The following is a 19,367-nucleotide window of genomic DNA, read 5'->3' as shown; positions in this document are numbered from 1 at the left end:
TCACACTATTGTTCTTCCGGAATTTATTAAAGTTATTATTATTATTCTTCTTCCGTACGTTTTTCAGCACCTATCTCCTCCTACAAATTTTGAGCTATAGAAACCATTCACCTATTAAAATGTTCAGCTTTTTAAGGACACTCTTGCTTCCATTTTTCTTTTTTCTATCTTTCATACTTTTGGAAATATTCAGCTTTTTCTGCAAAATTTTCCCCATTCATCCTTATGGGGATTTTTTCAAATTTCGCTATGCTACTACTTCAGCATACGTTCAGCTATAGAAACCGTTCAACTATCAAAATGTTCAGCTCTTTATGCTCTTTCAGCCTTGTGCTTTTAAGCTTTTCAGCTTTTCAACTTTTTCAAATATTCAGCTTTTTCAAAACTAAAACCAAAATTTTTTCCCATTCATCCTTATGGGGATTTTTTCAAATTTCATTCTGCTACTACTTCAGCATACGTTCAGCTATAGAAACCGTTCAACTATCAAAATGTTCAGCTTTTTAAGCTCTTTCAGCCTTGTTCTTTTCAGATTTTTAGCTTTTCAACTTTTTCAAATATTCAGCTTTTTCAAAAAAAAATTTAACATGGAAACAAATGGGAAAATCCTCAAATCCTCCTCAAAACTCATCCACTTTCAACCTCTTCTTCTCCCTCATACTTTGAGCTAGAGACACCATTCCAACTTTAAACTATCCACAAGACCTTGAACTATTGAACTTGATTTTCAGTTTTTGAAAATCTTTTACGGTTTTGAAATTATCACAGTTTTAGTTTTAAGGATTTTTAGCTCATCTTCTGGGTTTATAATGGGTGTGTATTGCGTGAGCTAGAGTGCGGAACATCATCGCTAGAGTGGAGAGCAGCTGCAAAAACTTTAGAAAAAACTCTCTTCAGCTTGATTTGGGTCCCACAGCTTTTACTTCACATAGACAATATATACATAGAAATGTAGGAAATCTTGTTGGCTTTCATATGATCATCTTATTTCAGATGTGCGACTTAAACTTTTGGCTGTAGAAGCCCTCGAGCGACAAGCACTCCAGCAACTCCCCCATAAGCCGCAATGTTAACTTTGAGCCTAAATCTCTGGAGTGGAGCAGACGGTACCGGTTTTGTCTCTCGCTCTTGTGCCCTCATTTTTCACTCTTCAGAAATAAAAAATACATCACATGGTTCAGAAATGTCTCCTGTTACTCACTGTATACATATTTTGGCCATAACCATTACACTTTTTCCTAAACCTGTAGCTGTTCGGGAGGTGTTTTCCCATTCATTCTTATGGGGACATTTTCAACTTTGGTTCTGCTACTGCTCCAGCATATGTGCAGCTACAGAAACTGTTTGGCTGTCAGACTGTTCAGCTTTTTAAGCTCTTTCAGACTATTACTTTCAGCTTTTCACCCTTTTCAGCTTTTCAACCTTTTCAGCCTTTTCAACCTTTTCAGCTTTTTCAAATATTCAGCTTTATGTTCAGCTATAGAAACCATTCAACTATCAAAATATTCAGATTTATGTTCAGCTATAGAAACCATTCAACTATCAAAATATTCAGATTTATGTTCAGCTATAGAAACCATTCAACTATCAAAACATTCAGCTTAATGTTCAGCTATAGAAACCATTCAACTATCAAAATATTCAGCTTTATGTTCAGCTATAGAAACCATTCAACTATCAAAATATTCAGATTTATGTTCAGCTATAGAAACCATTCAACTATCAAAACATTCAGCTTTATGTTCAGCTATAGAAACCGTTCAACTATCAAAACATTCAGCTTTATGTTCAGCTATAGAAACCGTTCAACTATCAAAACATTCAGCTTTATGTTCAGCTATAGAAACCATTCAACTATCAAAACATTCAGCTTTATGTTCAGCTATAGAAACCGTTCAACTATCAAAACATTCAGCTTTATGTTCAGCTAGAGAAACTGTTCAACTATCAAAACATTCAGCTTCATGTCAGCTATAGAAACCATTCAACTATCAAAATATTCAGCTTCATGTTCAGCTATAGCTTGCGTTAGGCAAGTGTTTTCTAGCACATTCAGCAGATTTTGCAAAATCACTTCAGCAATCAGCATTCACACTGTATTTTCGCAGGAAATACAATTTTTCTAGTTTAGAATATTAGTATTAATAATGCAAACTCAGACATATTTTTGTTCAATATAACTGAATAAACGAGCAGTTCTCAGAGGAAAATAAGGTCCCCAGAACACTGTTTGAAGCTAGAAAGGCGGCAGGGTCCACTAAATATGAACAAAGTAAAACAGTATGAAATTGTGTTTCCCTTTAAGATCACTTTGTCATTCAGTTTTTTCAGTCATTAAAACTAAGAGAGGTTGAATATTTGGTTTGCTTAGTCAATGAAGATCTTTCTCTTCTGGTTAAAATGTCTTCCCCGAAACTACATAGTGCACCTTTTTAAGTGCCTTGTGTAATCAAAATTAACATTTGTGTTGCACTCAGTTTGTGTTATCATGGTAAAACTGGGGTTTTGTTTACTATGTATGTGATAGTCTCACTGCTTGTGTTGCTACATGACCCAGATCTGCAATTAAATTGGTAAGTAAAATATAACACACTGATGGCTAAAACTATGAAAATAAGACCTAGGTTGTTTAAAAAAAAATCTTTTTCAGTTCTAGTTTCTGCTTTAGTAAAATCAAGAGTTATTTTTTGCTTTTGTAATTGATTATGTTTCAGCACATTTTCTGTCCATCGGATAATCCTACTTTGGCACAGTTCCTCACATCCCAGGCATTCTGTTTCAGTATTGCTGCCAGCCCATCCCAACTAACAAATGGGAATCTTCAAAGTCTCTGACCTATATTTTTGTGAATATGAGCAGATGCATAATGTTGCTGTGGAAGCTGCAAGAATATTTAGAAATAATTGTGGGAGAGCTTGATTTGTTGGTCAGTACAAGAAAATATACTCACGAACCATAAATGTTGGCAGGCGCAAGCAAGACTTGCTTAGCTCAGCACTCCAGTTCTCACTCGTTTTCGAAAGTGTCAGGAATATTTGCCTCTGTGATTCCAGTAGTGTATTGGCAATCTGGCAGCCCTGTGATATGTTCACAGAGAATAACCACATCCTCCAGGTACCAACTACAACTTACATTTGGAGTCATTAACTATATCCTGGAAAACAAATAAAATTTTTTATCTATTCATAGCTTAGCTTTTGTTTTTCCTCCTAGTTCTCCCTTTTTCCCCTCTGTGCCATGATATTGTATCATTTTAGAGGCTTTATAAATTAATCCTCAGCAGTGGGTTTGTATTCCACAAGGATTACTTGTATTGCAGCACTGCTCCATTTCTGATACCATAATGAATTTATCCAAGTTTAATTATGTTGCTGTGTATTGCTCTTTCTTTGTTTCTCTCAAAACATGACTGTGTCAGAGCCTCTGTCCGTGACAAAAAAATAAATGTGTGTGTTTTCTGTTTAGGTGGCTAACCTGGCATGCTCCATCTCCAACAATGAAGAGGGTGTGAAGCTGGTCCGCATGGCAGCATCTCAGCTGGAGAGTCTTTGCCCCCAGGTACCTGACTGTTTTACCCCCAACTTCCACACAGCTCAATGATTGTGCAATGCTTTGAGCTGATGCCACATTGTCGCCACTATCACCAGGAGTTGCCAATATAAAATGTAGTGGCCTCAGTAATTTCAGTCCATAATTAAAAATGCAGCTCTGATATTTATTTATTTATTTTTTAAATGGTGACTTCATTTGCATGCAAGAATTTAACAAGCAGATTAGGACAATATTCAATTTTTGCAGTCGTCACCTCAATTGGGTTATCAAATTAATGCCAAAGTCAAAGGTAGCAGAATGCAAATAGCAGACATAGCTTATTTGTCAGTCTTTTGAATAAGCGTGGTATGAATACACTGCAGTCTTACTTCCTTAAGTGTTGTAATTCTGTATTTGTGCTAGAAAGGTGGTGGTAGAAAGTGAACTGGACGCAGCACTGTGTGTGGGCGTTGTCTTTCCTCCCACAGTCTATTCATTTTAGCTACAATGAAATGAAATCAAATATGGAAAATAGCACAATAACACAAACGTGCCACTCATTGACATGAAAACAAACAAAATAATAGCTAGTTGGCTTTGCCAGTGCAGTGACAAGGACATGATTCCCCTCTGGTTTCTCACCTGCAAACACTGTTTTTGTTGTTTGGTGAAATATACAACCATGCCAAAAGTAATGCTACTCGGTGCTGGCGAGGTAGAAATGTACCCCTGTGTAACCCTGAAAAACTGACTGAATTTCTCTCTGTAGGCCATCTAAATTAACAAAAATGTAAACATACTGAAAGGAGTCAGTCAGTCAGTCAGTCAATAAGTCAGGGTGCTCTATTTCATCTAAAAACATTAGATAAAAACAAATGAAAAATAGGGCACATGCAGAAAGTACAGGTGAAAGACTGCAACTATTTTCTGAATGTGGTCATTAGAGGTAACAATATTTTGTGTGCATGTTAGTGTATTGATTAACTTTCTGTACCCCCACCTCACCTCTGCCGGACTCTATGAACACCATTGGTTCTATAATTGCACATCCTCCACTTGTGCTTCCAAAACCTCCTTTCATGTGTGCAAAAAACTGCACTTACAGATTTAACAGTTAAGATACATCGTTTTTCACATCAAAACTGCAAATGGTTTGTCCACTATTGAGCCCATCTTTTCATCCCTTACCCTTCTAACTACCAGCCCCTCATCTGTACCTCTGAGCCTTGCCAGCTCTTTCCACTTTACTGCCACTGCTGCTCCTTTTAATCTCATCTAATGACTCACATTCAACCCAAGCTTTGATATCCACAGATGTTTCTTCCCCAAAAACAAGCAGCTATTAGTTTTATTTCATTCAATCCTTCAAAACACTCCGTGTCTATAATCACTCCCAGGAATGAATTGGCTTCATGCGGCAGTCGCAACATTGGGGTGGGAGAGTGGGGGACTTTGCACAATCAACCTATGCTAATGTTGTGGCTGAGGGCTATGCTGTAATGGAGCTTTAATGGCTGTAATTGGGTGATTACAGGTGATTAATGCAGCGTTAGCCCTTGCTGCCAAGCCCAACAGTAAGGTGGCCCAGGACAATATGGATTTGTTCAAGGAGCAGTGGGAGAAGCAGGTCCGCGTCCTCACTGATGCTGTTGACGACATAACATCCATTGATGACTTCCTTTGTGTGTCTGGTGAGTGTCAGTCATTTGCATGTAATAGTAATGCAGGAGCAAAATAAATGCCACTGACACTGTTGGAATGATCACAGATGATTTGTGATTTTAACATATGTGAATACAGACAGTGTACTATTCATTAGTAGACAGCGTTTTTGTCAGTATTAAGACAGATTTGCACAAAGCACTTCAGACCATTCCTAAGAGGAGGTAAAACAGCTGTAAAAGATCTGTGGTATTAGTCTTTCCTGATCAGGGCCATTCATACCAAGGCTGATTGGGCTCTACAGAAAAACTACTGAAGCATCAGCAGCACTACGTCTGAATTGACATCCTGTCACGTGTGTTAAAGCACACAAATGGTTTGTCAGGCATACCCTTAAAGAGTTCTCCTTAAGCATTAAGCAGAGTGACTTCTCTCACCTCCAGCCAAGGACAGACTGTAATTTACACAGTGGACATTTGCATTTTACAGGCTGCCCATTAATAAGCAGTCGGAGAATTTGTCTTCAGCCCTCCCCATCCTGTATTTGAGCTTCCCAGTGGCCCACTATTTGTGAATATGCAAACACAGAATGAAGGCTGATAATTTCCTGACTAGATATATTTCCTCATTATTACACATATAATGCTCCATCTTTGATGAAAGCATGTCTTGGATGAAAAACCTGAAAGTAGCGTTTTAAGTTTGACTTCCAAGCTAACCTTGTTGTGCCCAGACAGGCTGATGGTGTGTTTGAGAAATACAAAGTATACACTGCTAAATCACTGTTTTACCTCTCCAGAGAACCACATCCTGGAGGATGTGAATAAGTGTGTCATCGCTCTTCAGGAGAAAGATGTTGACGGTTTGGACCGTACTGCTGGGGCTATTCGAGGCCGTGCTGCCAGAGTTGTCCATGTGGTCACTTCTGAAATGGACAATTATGAACCTGGAGTCTACACAGAGAAGGTCTTGGAGGCCACCAAGCTCCTCACTGACACAGGTACCACAAAAACACAATTACATGTAATAACCCAATTAATTGGTTTTTATTTCTGCCGATAGACTACATTTACATGCACTTAAATACCAGTATTCAAATGATTACATTGGTCATAACTCAGACTTACCTTATGTAACTATGCATGAAAGGAAAAGTCAATGGGCCCTCAAGTGCTACCATGTTTTGGCTAAGTTTGGTGAGGAAGAGGGTAAAACCCTCTGTTGTCTTATTTCCTCAGAGGAGTTCTGTCAGTAAGGTGGACATGGTGAACATACCCATCCTTCCTTGATTTCTTTGCTAATTGTTGTTGTTTATAATGAATCCAGCTTTAGATCATTCAAACCCGTCAATCTTTGTGTGGATGTGGTACTGTCCACCTCATGCCTGATAAAATGTTTTGTGTCACAAGCCAAAGCCACTCCCAGATATGATATTGAGTTATTTGTCAGAAGTCTGCTCTTATAGAGCTGTTTGAAAGTCTTTACTGAAGATGCTGTTTCAAGTTTGGATGTTATTGGCACTTAAAAAGGCAAAACGTTTTTCAGGCACACCTAGAACTGGCTTGGAAAATGCTTTTTTTCGCAGCCACTCAGACTCCACTAGCACTTCTAATCTGCACACAGTTGTCAGGACGTCGTCACCATTTCTACCCTAGAAGTTGTTTTTGTCCATATGCTCTGCTGGGTCATTATCAGGCAGCATTAGCAAAATATGTTAGCTTCTATCACTGGCAAGCTATAACAAGATGGCAGAACAATTTGTCTGTTGTTGGATTTGAAGACTGCTTAGCCCTCGTGAGGGTGGACCCATTTAATGTCAAGAAATGCAGGCTGTAGTTCAAGCAGGATTTCCGCTGTGCTGAGAGGGTTGGTGAGCTCTGGAGATTATTTTGTCAAATTTTCTCATGTCCTCTCCTCAATAAATCGATCGGTTTCACGTTAGAACTCAACAGAGTCACTCCTAAATTGTAGAATTTCTGTTCTGACATGCATTGTCATCTGTATAGCTAATTAGTAGTGCATAAAACCGGGTAAGAATTTTATGTATGCTTGGAATCAAGTTTCACAGACTTGTAGGTACATTGATAAGTTTGGATTTCGTCATTTCAAAGGTTTGAATACTTTCTGACTGAAAGTTGCTCTCATTTGTTGTTGATTTAAAGACGATACATAGCTGTCAATTGTATGTAAATGTTGTTATGTATTGTGCATTCATTAAGAAACCTACTTACAAAAAGCTAATTACTTTGAAGAATCCAAAGCATGACAGTATTTCACAACACTCAGAAAAAATGATAGTCTTTGTTCTAATTAGGTGGCTGAGTGATTATAAAATACTGAATGGATGCAGTGAAAAACTCACAATGACTTGACATGAGCATCTGTTTGACAAATATTATGCATGTCTGCTCTCTGTATATTGTGATATGTTTGATAATAGGATTGTGCCACTGAGAAAGAAGATTTGAATAAAGAAGTTGGTTGCAGCAGTAGAGTTCATTAGCTGTACATTAGACAGGAATGACAATGCATTGTTGCAGCTTTTTGTCTTTGTAATGTGAAATGACTTGAAAGACTCATCAGTAATGGGTTGCGGGAAGTGATTGCTGTGACTCTAACAATCACAACACTACTCGATTTTCAGTTTTCTTTTTGAACATCATTTTCATACAGAAGCCTGCAGGTTATAAATGGTCTGTAAGCGCAAAACTAAATCCTTTTTCCTTCTTGCTCCTACTGCTCTCTGCCTCTACATCTGCATCCTGACATCCATGCCTCTCTGATGCAGGCCTCACTGAATCCTAAATACTGAATTTGAAATATCATTAATGCAGATGTGCTGGAGAGCCCTCTGGAGCTATTATTATATCGTCAGTGGGGCACAATACATGCCCGCTGGGACAGCTTTGTGAAACCTTCTATTGGAAAACTCTGTTATGCCAAATGTGGAATCTATTCCCTTTAGCATTTTGTTCCCTATTTCTCATGCAACCATAGAAGACAGTGCAGTAAGTAAGTAGACCAACAGAGAAAAATTCCATCTGTCAAAGTTGAATGTAATGACTACACTTTTTAATTAATCATTCAGAGGTGACAGTTTTCAGAGAACAGAATCAGACCTTAGTAGTATCTTTGAGGGGATCATTTCTAATTTCTCAAATATAATTTCCTCAGTAGACCGTCTGTGTTGATGCTTTATGTCAAGTAGCTTTTGATAGACTGCAATCACAGGAGGAACGTCACAGGTGTTGAATTGTAAGGAAGCTGGGCCAATGCTCACTGCTCTGAGTGCTAATACTCCCACAAACCCATTATCTCTGTGTTGGTTTTGTGTTGGAGGTGGTGGCTGGACAGTTAGTTTCTAAAGCATGTAGTTCTGTCTTAGTAAACTATTCATGTTATACACAACACACACTCAAGGTATGTTTGTTTGTCTGATCTATATCGTGTGCTTACTTTTATACACCTTCACTCTCTTTGTGTTTTTTTGAGCGTGAATCTTGATCAATATTGTTTTTCTCTTTTTCCTTTCTTCCTCCCACCCTTCATCTCACCTTCCTCAGTCATGCCACGGTTCACAGAACAAGTAGAGTCTGCAGTAGAGGCCCTGAGTGCAAATCCCACACTACCTGTGGATGAGAATGAGTTCATTGACGCATCCCGTCTGGTATATGATGGCATCCGTGACATCCGCAAGGCTGTCCTCATGATCAGAGTAAGTCGTGCTTTTTTTTGTCTACCTCTGCAACATAGCACTTGATTTTCACCCTGAGCTCAAAAAAAAAAACCTAAGTCGCATTTTCTGCCTCTTCCGCTCGAGAGCATAGACAGAGTTGAAATAGAGGTAAATAATGATCTTCACTCAGGATATTTTACTCATATAGCAAGGTTTGCCTTTGACCACATTAAAAAACTGTAACTCATTGGAAATCTCACAAGCACTGTGTAAAGGTCGAAAAAAGATTAGCATGGACAACATTAATTTGATGTGTTTAAAACACTTCAACAGACGTCATCCAATCTACAACATGGTGGAGAGTCCCTGGTTATTGTAGTGTAATGTAATTGTATATATATGGCCATTGGCCTGTGCACCAGATGCTGTTTTTAATATTATGTGAGAAAGTGTATATGCGTGCAGCCCTAGAAACCAATGATTAACTTGTCTCATGCAAGAGTAGACCTAATTGACCAGACTTGCAATCTTGTGTAACAGCAGCCTTGGTTGTCTGCGGGTTAATGGCCTTTTGCTTGAGTAGAACTATAACTGAGACAGATGGTAGTTGGGTACCTAATTGACTGACAATGTGCCGACAACAAAACCCACCCCAGCTGTAAAGAGAAATAGATCGTTCTTAAGGCTTTATAGTATAACTGTACGTATATATATATGTATGTATATATATATATATATATATATATGTACAGTTATACTAGGAAGTATATTAGGAAGTAAGTGGATTTGTTAAATATGCTTCTCATGTGTAACACTACATAATTATGTATTTACCACGTTGAGTTACAATGTGTCGGTTGGTTGTATTATGCCATCTTCCATTATTTTCAACACTTTAATCTTTTGAATTGGAATCATTAGTCTTGATGGCACGTTTTGTGTTGACAGTGGTGCTCCAAACTGTGCCTGGGCTCGCATGAATAATGCTGCTGAGACACAGACAAAACCCAAATGAGAGAGGACCATTATGCAGTATTTGCATTATAATAAGCAATTGATTTAAGATGGAGGTTTTAATTAGCATTCTTCAGTTGGACTGCGAGCCAGAGAACTACATTCAATTTCCATCTGCCCCAGCTCCACTCTCGTTATCCAGATTGATTAAGCTGTTAACATTGGGCCTGAGGGGCGGGCTGAACACTACCTGGCGGGTGGATGTGTGTAGGTGTGCATGTGTGTTAAAAATAACAGAGGATTAATGAGCAATCTTGCTTACTTATAATGAATCCACCAGATTAATTCTTCCATTCTTAACTGTGAGCAGGAGAGAGTGGTGAGACTCAACTCCAACTTTATCTTAAAGTGAAATTATGCAGATCCTTTAAGGTTTGCTAGGATTTCTTGATCAGTTGTGTGAGGTGATCATCATATGTTTTGCAATGATTATTCAGCAGGAAATGGCTGCTTAGCTGGTGAGTTTTGGAATTTCAAACAGCATCTATACAAAAGTCTCTTTACTTAACGTTAACTGCTGTTTGTAATGGATAAGACAAGCGTATCAGAAATGTTAATTTCTATCTAGAAGGGCCCTCTCTGCTTGGCTTCACTGGCACAGTTTACATGTGAAACTAGGCATGGTCACCTTTGAAACCAGAGGAATGCAGCTCAACTGAGTTGAGCACTATGAGATAACTTCTTGAGGGCATGTCCACACACAAACACACACAGGCGCTTGCATGCTTGCTTTCCAGCGCCTTTCTATAAACCCTTACACACACGCACTGCACAGTGGCCTACTCTTAAATCAGAACAGACAAGTGTGTGGTTGGGGCTACTTAAGATGGACAAGTCTTTAACCTCTGTAAGTGGTGCACATGGTGGACGTCCCTTAGATATTTGACAGGCGGACAGAGCCCTCTCCCCCACCTACAGGGACATCAGAGAATATGCCTCCCAGACATCAAACTGTCTCGAAGTCAGGGAGCTGCTGACAGCGAGATACAGGGGGCAGCTGTCGTTACCTTATGATTTGTGCTGTGCGCCACTGCCCAAGGTGATTTTGCTGGCTCTGTCCTTTAAAAGAAAAAAAAAAATCTGCTCTCCTCACAGAGGCTATGAGCAGAAAAAGAATAACAGTTGTACTGTTGCACTGCCCTTCCATATCTACAGTAGCAGACAAAAATACTAGATAAGACTGAGGCCTATTTTCTAGCATTGTCACGATAATGTAATTTCAGCTCTGTCCCTGTCTTCTGTTACCATCTGGTCATACGTGCCATATAGAGGTGACACAGGTGGAACTGGATATTCTAGCTTTCAGACATGCAGTGTAGATGCTGGACATTACAAAATTAAATATTGATTAACATATTTTGCCACAGCTTGGAGAATGGTATTAAAAATTCATTTGCTGTGACAACAGTATTAACTCGACAAACCTTTTTTAATTTAACAGCAGGCTGTTGTCACTTCTCTACAGTAGTGTGCCCCATTGGGTGCTCATCATGAGTTATCATTTCTGAGCCTTCCACATTCACAGGTTATCTGTTGCACAGGCCACAGCAGGTGATATCTCTGCCCCACTGAACAGCATTGTCTGGGTTGAAAGGGATACAGCTTTGTATCTGAAACCGTACCCCTTTTTCCCTTGAGAACAAGAGCATCTCTACATTCCATAAAGCAGTGTGAGGTTGTTCAGAGACCTTCAGCTATTTTTAGACGTGAGGGCTCCAAATCCATTACAGAAGGGAGGTATTGAGACAGCTGGATAAGCACAAGTAGCGGCATAGGCGTGATAATGTGCCTCTATCTGTCCACATCATCTTCCCTGTGCCCATATCACCAGCGAATACATTTTTCTGTCAGTCAGTATTGTATTTTGCCTTAAGCATGACCTGTTGAGATAGATTCTTTTGAATATTAATATTTATGGAAGAATACTTGTAGCCTGTTTTGCATTCAGAGCTAGGGAAGAGGTGAAGGATCAGAGATGAAGTAGCAACACTCAAGAAGAACACAACTCATGCCTCACCAGCCTGTCTACAGATAGCAGCGACAGATGGGACTGAAGTGTTGTGCTCCCAATATGTTTCATACCAGCTTGTACCTTCATTTTCTCTCAAAATGCACAGGCAGCACATTACACTTGATTTACAAATTCATTTAGAGTTTACAGTTTCTTGTACCATGCTATAGGGAAGAAGACATTTATCTGATGCTGCCCTTGCTGGCAGTGCCAAGGCATTTTTCATAGATAGTAAGCAGGTTGGTTATTTAATAGTGCCCAAAAGGCTGTAGTATGCCAATATTATTTTATGTTCTCCACTTACGACTAACAGCTTTTCCTACCCTTTTCTCCTTTTTCTACCCTTTATCTTGTTTGCTCTCCCATCCCTGTTCATTTGGCTATTTTGATGTCTCCTCATTTGCCTTTCCCTCACCCCTCTCCCTCTCTGTTGTCCCATTACAGACTCCAGAGGAGTTGGATGACTCTGACTTTGAGACTGAAGACTTTGATGTTCGCAGCAGGACCAGCGTGCAGACAGAGGATGACCAGCTTATTGCCGGCCAGAGTGCACGGGTGAGTTATCCATCATTACTCGTTGTATTTACAGATATTCTTCAGTTTGACCTTGTCCTTGTGAGACCTGGGATATGTATGTATTGTGTAAGTGCACACATTAATATTAATATTTTCCATACAGGAGATTGCATTCACTGTGCCCCACAGTACAGAGGCGTACTTGAAGATAGTTCAATATTGACCGCACAAGCTTTTGTTATATGCTTCAGTTATTAGGTTTGAATATTGTCATCCAACTGAATTAATTTCAGGAGACATGTATTTGCAAATATATTTTTCATTGTATGAAGCAAGTGATTATTTTTTTCCTCTTAGACATTGTCAAACAACAAATTTAGAAGAGCAGTTTGGTATATCAATCACACTGCTGTAGTTCTAGAAAATAGAGTACATTTTGTACTTTATTAATTTGTAACAGTGCAGATTTATTTAACAGTGTGCTTGTGTTAATGTTGTTTGAGCCACTGTTGTTCTTTCAAACACTCCACCCCCATACTGTTAATTGGTTACGCACAGTTGGCTCGATGCCACCATAACAAATGTGACCCAAGTATTTGTGAAAAGTTTGTCCTCATAGAACTCCTGTTTACAACGAGGTCTCATTTGTGGTGTTGAAATAGTTGTTACCAACAATTCAGAAATTCAAATGTTAAATGAGTTCAAGACTAAACTGAAGGCAGAGGTATTCTTCAGCCTTATTCCTCTAATGGACTGTTGATCTTTGCATGATGTATTCCTTCCTCTGAGTAGCCATACGAGAGTAAAAGCAATGAGTCCAGCCTATTAGAAATGTTCAAAATTTCAGTTATCCAAACCAAATCTCTTTCCCCCTAAAATATCAAGTCCTTGTCTGAACCAGTGAATTTGAGTTGATGTTTAATGTTGAGGTTAGACTTTCCAAGCTCTGTATAGGTTACCTGAAAAGACTCTGAGCAGATAAATGTGTCTGCTATTGTTTGCCCTCTTCTCCTTAGAAGAGGTGAAATAAAGTGTAAATCCAAGCTCTTGTGAGCTGGATTGCTGCTCTTTCTGTCCTTTTGTCTGAAGTGCTATACTATAGTCAACTTGACAGGGCAATATTGCAGTTCTGTCTGTGTGAGTATCTGTCCCCTTACCAAACAGCTTTTCTCCATTTTAAGATCACACTTAATTATAACTTTAGAGGCTGACTGCATGGATGATTTAAAAAATACAGAGTTAAAAAGTAATCTCAAAAATCCCTTATGGCAGAGTGACCCATCAGTACATTGCTATGCTGTTTTTTTTGTTCATCGCAGATTATCTGACTGTTTTGTTAGGTGGGGGCTTTTCATCTTTGCGCTGCCCTGAACAGCTTTGTTCAAGCTTAGTTGCCTCTAGAGAGCGAGTCCTGTTTACCAGTAATGGAAAGAACGATCTTGCGATGATATTCGATTTCCTGCTCTTAAGTGTCTGCCCACTTTGGCCTCACAAGCTCATTCATTGAATGCATGATAGAAATGGTGCTAAACACATTTGCACTTGTTATTAAGTACTGCTAAACAAATGCCCTTATATTGATCCTCTTCAGTGGTCAGAGACATAAAGTTCAATATATGTATATTAATCAGAAGATGTCAAATAATCTTACTTAGTGGCTGTGAACCCTGTATTGAACCCAGCCATTGTCGTTAAAAAAAAAACCAGGCCCCACTTAACCTGGGCCAATCAGCAAAATGTCCATCCTTGACATTGATTATTTATTAACAGAGAATACATGGCAATTCATGTAGCCAAACAAGTGACTGTCATTATAAATATACACCCGGTGGCCAATTTATTAAGTACACCTTTAAAATCTAACATGATCCATTAAAACAGCTCAGCCATAAATTCTACCTTTACAAACATAATAATGTCCGGTATTAATTTAAAAAAAAGGTATTAATTTAACTATATTCTTAATGTAGAGGTTATAGTTGGCAGTGGTGTTGATCTGGACTGCATTATATTGGAAGGTGTTTCTTACATTTTTCCCAGCTCTTTTAAAAACAAACTAAAAAACAAACATATCGTTGAATTCACACCACTCTTAAAGTTTTACCAAAAACTGAACATTATGAGGTTTGTGAAAAAAGAATTTGTGGCACAGCTGTTGTACCAGATTGGATTATATCGTATAGGTGTACCGAATATAGTGGCTGGGGAGTATAGTTATCACATCAAAGGGACTATGAAAGTCAATCGAGGAACTGAGTAGTGTAGTGCACCATAGTACCACACTGGTTTTTCTGCTTTGATCTCAAACAGCACCATGTTATTGGCTGGCAACAAAACTTGTGTGCATCCATGGAAACCATAGAGGATCATGTCAAACAAAATACCCTGGAGACAGAAATGGCCTCCGTGACAGTATGTTGAGGTCTTGTGTGCTAACCCTCTACGCTCTCCCATAATTCCTCCTTCAGGCTATCATGGCCCAGTTGCCCCAGGAGCAGAAGGCGAAGATTGCAGAACAGGTGGCTAGCTTCCAGGAAGAGAAGAGCAAGCTGGACGCGGAGGTCTCCAAGTGGGATGACAGCGGCAATGACATCATTGTGTTGGCTAAGCAGATGTGCATGATCATGATGGAGATGACAGACTTCACCAGGTGAGTTTGGACTAACAGCTTGGCTCACACCCAGATGCCATTTGTCTTCCCGAGCAAATGATGGCCCATGTTGTAACTGTAAACATTTCTCTGGCCTCAGGAGACATCTCAATGAATGGTTTGTAGTGTGGCTGCACATTTAGTTGGTAGTCTTTGTTTTTGTCTTTGAATCCTAGTGCTTTCTTCATTCACAGGGCAGGTGTTCCTATGTCATCTTACCATCCTCCCACTAATATTCCAATAGTTTTGCAATTCAACCAAAAGGCCTCCGAGACAGAATGCTTGTTTAAGTTAAGCCAATACAATCAGCCAATAAGCCTACATTTGTCACCCAACATTTGCCCATATCTGCACAGTGCTATGCACCCAGTTTAACACTACTGTTCATGCATCAATGCTCTTCATTTTCCATAAGCAGCACTGTAGGTAGGATTTTCTTCTTGATTATTTTTCCATCCTCCCCTAATCTCAATATGCACAACCGTAAGCAGTGCGTCAAATCTCCCTCTCTCTGGTACATGAATAAATCTCAGTGTGCACTGTAAATCTAAAATGGACAGTCTCACTCAGCAGAGCTGCTACAGGTTGGCAATATTCACCCTTGTCAGTGGTTTGTTGAGACAATTAAGATGGCAGAGAAAAGGTTGGGAAAAATGTATGCAATCATGTTTGTATGAAATAATAATTTGGCATGACGCATCTTCGCTGTAATATGGCTTCAAAATATTAATCTACTAAAAACATAAGGTCTGACAGTGGGACTCAAAGTTTCTGTGGTTACAAGCAGAGTGCTTTCTGAAAACTTAAAAACATGTTTTATTCTTACTACATCAATAAGTATTGATTTCTGCAGAAAAGCTTGTTGTTTGGCACATCTTAGCAGTGAAACCCACTGCTTGAGAGAGATGAAAGATGCATTTAATATAGCAGCCCAGAAAACATTAATGTAAAGATTTCTAATATTGTAAAATATTTGTTTTCCTAAGTACAGATAACAGGATAAGACATGTATGTGTATGAAAGGGTGCGTGCATGTGTGTGCATTACAGTGCTGGACTGCTGGGTGTGATAATTTCTGATTATTGTTGGGCAGCATTTCTATCTCTGCGTGATCGTCTAGCTCACACAGTGTGCGTGTGTTGGTGTGTGTGGAGGATGTGAGGAGACATGGTGAGTAGCTCACTTTCTTTGCGCCTGACTGTATTTGTATGACTGTGCCTTTTTAAAATTTTCAAGTGAATTGCTCAGAGGACATTTTGTGCTTGACTCTGAGTCACATCCGTAATGACTATGAAATGCTACCTCTCTATCTTCATCTCATGAATGGGTCAAAGATCCCGTCTCCTTGGCCAAAGAAGAACAATACTGTTGTAGCAGAGTTCAAAATACTTACATAGCTAGTGAGCTGCAATTTCTTCTTATTCACCGGAAGGACCAAGAAAAAAATAATTGCTGTCTTATGCATCTCATCCACTGTACACAGATGTAAATGGGATGCAAATGATGCTGCATCCTTCTCAGAGTGCAATCTATGTTTCTTTATTAGATGGCGTCAGCTGTGTATATATATTTTAAGAGGTTATTGATTGCAGTGACGTCTTTATATCTGTATGTATATATATCTGCTTCTCTCTGTTTTACATCAAAAAGCACAACCAGGAAATTGAAATGAGAAGAACTGTCTCCCACAGGATAAACAGACCATTGAAGCTTTTCATATACTTAACTTACTGGAAAACATTTTCTCCATTTAGACCTTAACAGGCCTATCTTACTGGCTGAATACTACTTGAATAAATGTATACATGTTTTATAATCCCAAATGTAGTTTAAGATTGTTCCCTTGTTTGTTTCCAACCAAAATCAACAAAGCTAAGCAAGCAGAAAAAGCAAACAAACAAAAACAAATATGTTTTAGTACAGATTCAAAGCACTTGGAGTACTAACCTGACATTATTAGGCAGTCATTAAATGCTAGATGTAACTAGTTGGTCAAATTTTAGCTGTTTATACCAAGGTTTCAAAAAGGTATTGCACTAAACATTAGGTCCGACAAACCATCACTCTAAATAATTTAGAAAAACAAGATGCTGTAATCTAGAATGTGCTTCCATAATTGAACCTCACCAACATCTAAGGTTTTACAAATGAAGTGGGTATTAGAAGTTATGTACCATTGCTAATATGTGCCACAATCACCTAGCATATGCAACTATGAGACGTGCATTGTTTGCACGGTTCTTCTGGTTTCATATCTGCTTTAAAGCCAGTCAAGCATCTGGATTTGCATTAAAGAAACCCAAATAAGATGGCATTTCTAAAGGAATTAAAACTTTTACCTCAGGTTTTTAATACCTTAATAACAATATTGTCCACAAATATATATCATGGGTTACACAACAGTTTATATCAGTTTTGAATTAGAGTAATTTCGGTCGAGCTTTAATGTCTTTGACCTTGGTGATGGTCAGTATGGTCTATGCTCTGTTATCTCCATTAGAAATAAATCCATAGAAGTCCATGTGCCTGGGTTGTTAATAGTGTAGTTACTCTGAAAGTTTGTTCATTTGATAGCTCATACTACAGCTTAGTAATGTGACTTTTCTTATTCTGCTCTCTGAAAAAATTGGATTGCACTCTGTGTGTGTGTGTGTGTGTGTGTGTGTGTGTGTGTGTGTGTGTGTGTGTGTGTGTGTGTGTGTGTGTGTGTGTGTGTGTGTGTGTGTGTGTGTGTGTGTGTGTGTGTGTGTGTGTGTGTGTGTCTCGCTGGCGAGACACACACACAGACGTTTGTCAGGCTGTATATATATCTTCACATTATTCCTTGACTCTCGCATGCGGCAGTAGCACATGCAAGGTCAGTAGCTAGCTAATTCAGCTAGCGCCCAAATTATTGCCCCCTCAACCTTGAGCTGGCACAAAGCCCTGCCAAGGTAGGATAATTGTAGTGGACCTCTCTCCTGACAAATCTGCAGGGAGTGAGAGAGATTCTTGTTGACTCCTGCATCGCTTATGGCAGTATGGCAGCTCTCATGAATAAAGCATGTGTGGCTTGGAAACATGCAACATATTTTGGAGTCACCTATGTTAGAGCATTCTGTGGCTTACACCCATCTGGAGGCCCACAGCTGTCACCAGACCTGAAGTTCGTAGTCCCTCCTCCATGTATAAATCCATTAGGAAAATCTTAGAACGGTGTCTTTTTGTCAGGAGTCCTCTTGTCAGTCTCCGTGGCCTTTCCTATCATTACTTATCCATCCAGGTAAGCTTGCCGCGGTAGTCTGTCCTACCAGCGTTACACGGTGGTCGGACATAAACTGATTACATCACGTACCAACCACGCCTGCAACACAGAGTAGCAGGAGTCGCATTTCACTTATAACGTGAGGAGAGTGATGAGAGTTTACTGACAAGATGGTGGCGGAGGATTTGTTGTCAAAGCAAAAAGCAACCCTACTGTTTAACACCTATTTGGCAATATTTCATTTTTAAACCCAGTGCTAATGGAGAAACTGATCAAGTTAATGAGAGAAGGGGGGTTGGTTATTACTCCCACAAACTGAATAAAACTTCTCCCTGACAGATTTCAAACTGATCTGTGTCTAAAGATGCTGAAAATGATGTTGTTTGCCCTGGAGATGCATTTTTGCACATTTTGCCAGTAAAATGCTTTTAATGTAGGAAATGTTCAAATCAAATCAAATCAAATCAAATTTTATTTGTATAGCCCAAATTCACAAATCACAGTTTGCCTCAATGGGCTTTACAATCTGTACAGAGACGACACCCTCTGTCCTTCGACCCTCGATTCGAGAGAGGAAAAACTTGCCCCAAAAAAAAGCCCTTTTAACAGGGAAAAAAAAAAAATGCGGAAGAAACCTCAGGAAGAGCCACAGAGGAGGGATCCCTCTCCCAGGACGGACAGACGTGCAATAGATGTCGCATGTACAGAGCAGATCAACGAGATCACAATGTATACAATTATAATGGATGGTTGACAGGAAAGTACATAAAGAGGTAGTACAGCAATAATAATGAAATGCACATGGAAATGTGATTACTAGTGATAACAGTAGCAGTGGTTAACGGTAAGGATAGTATGTAGTAATGCATTACAATAATAGTAGTGGAACGTATGTAACAGAGATATGACTAAGTTTAAGTTCAGTTTGCATTGGTAGTGAATTAACACAGTGCTCCACAGAAACTGAGCATTTTTTCCTGCAAAAAGCCTGGTGTAATGGATAACACCGGTGTTGTCACGAGCTTAGTCAGTGGGAAAACTTCAACACCGTGGCAATCCTACT

General features: G+C 39.2%; 1 protein-coding gene across 2 annotated transcripts in view; it reads left to right on the top strand.

The window, feature by feature from the left end:
* ctnna1 (catenin (cadherin-associated protein), alpha 1) overlaps positions 1–19,367 on the top strand; it is a 79,120-nt gene that overhangs the window by 45,151 nt on the left and 14,602 nt on the right. For both annotated transcript variants that reach the window (XM_084353579.1, XM_084353578.1), the window contains exons 10-15: positions 3,466–3,558; positions 5,066–5,222; positions 5,993–6,193; positions 8,757–8,908; positions 12,339–12,449; positions 14,879–15,060. In XM_084353579.1, coding sequence (XP_084209705.1) covers positions 3,466–3,558; positions 5,066–5,222; positions 5,993–6,193; positions 8,757–8,908; positions 12,339–12,449; positions 14,879–15,060 — 896 coding nt within the window. The remainder of the gene's footprint in view (positions 1–3,465; positions 3,559–5,065; positions 5,223–5,992; positions 6,194–8,756; positions 8,909–12,338; positions 12,450–14,878; positions 15,061–19,367) is intronic.

Source organism: Pagrus pagrus (assembly GCF_965226575.1).
Source record: "Pagrus pagrus genome assembly, chromosome: 5".
NCBI classification, from domain to species: domain Eukaryota; kingdom Metazoa; phylum Chordata; class Actinopteri; order Spariformes; family Sparidae; genus Pagrus; species Pagrus pagrus.
The sequence above is the reverse complement of the archived record's forward strand: the minus strand, read 5'-3'. Positions and strand labels throughout refer to the sequence as shown.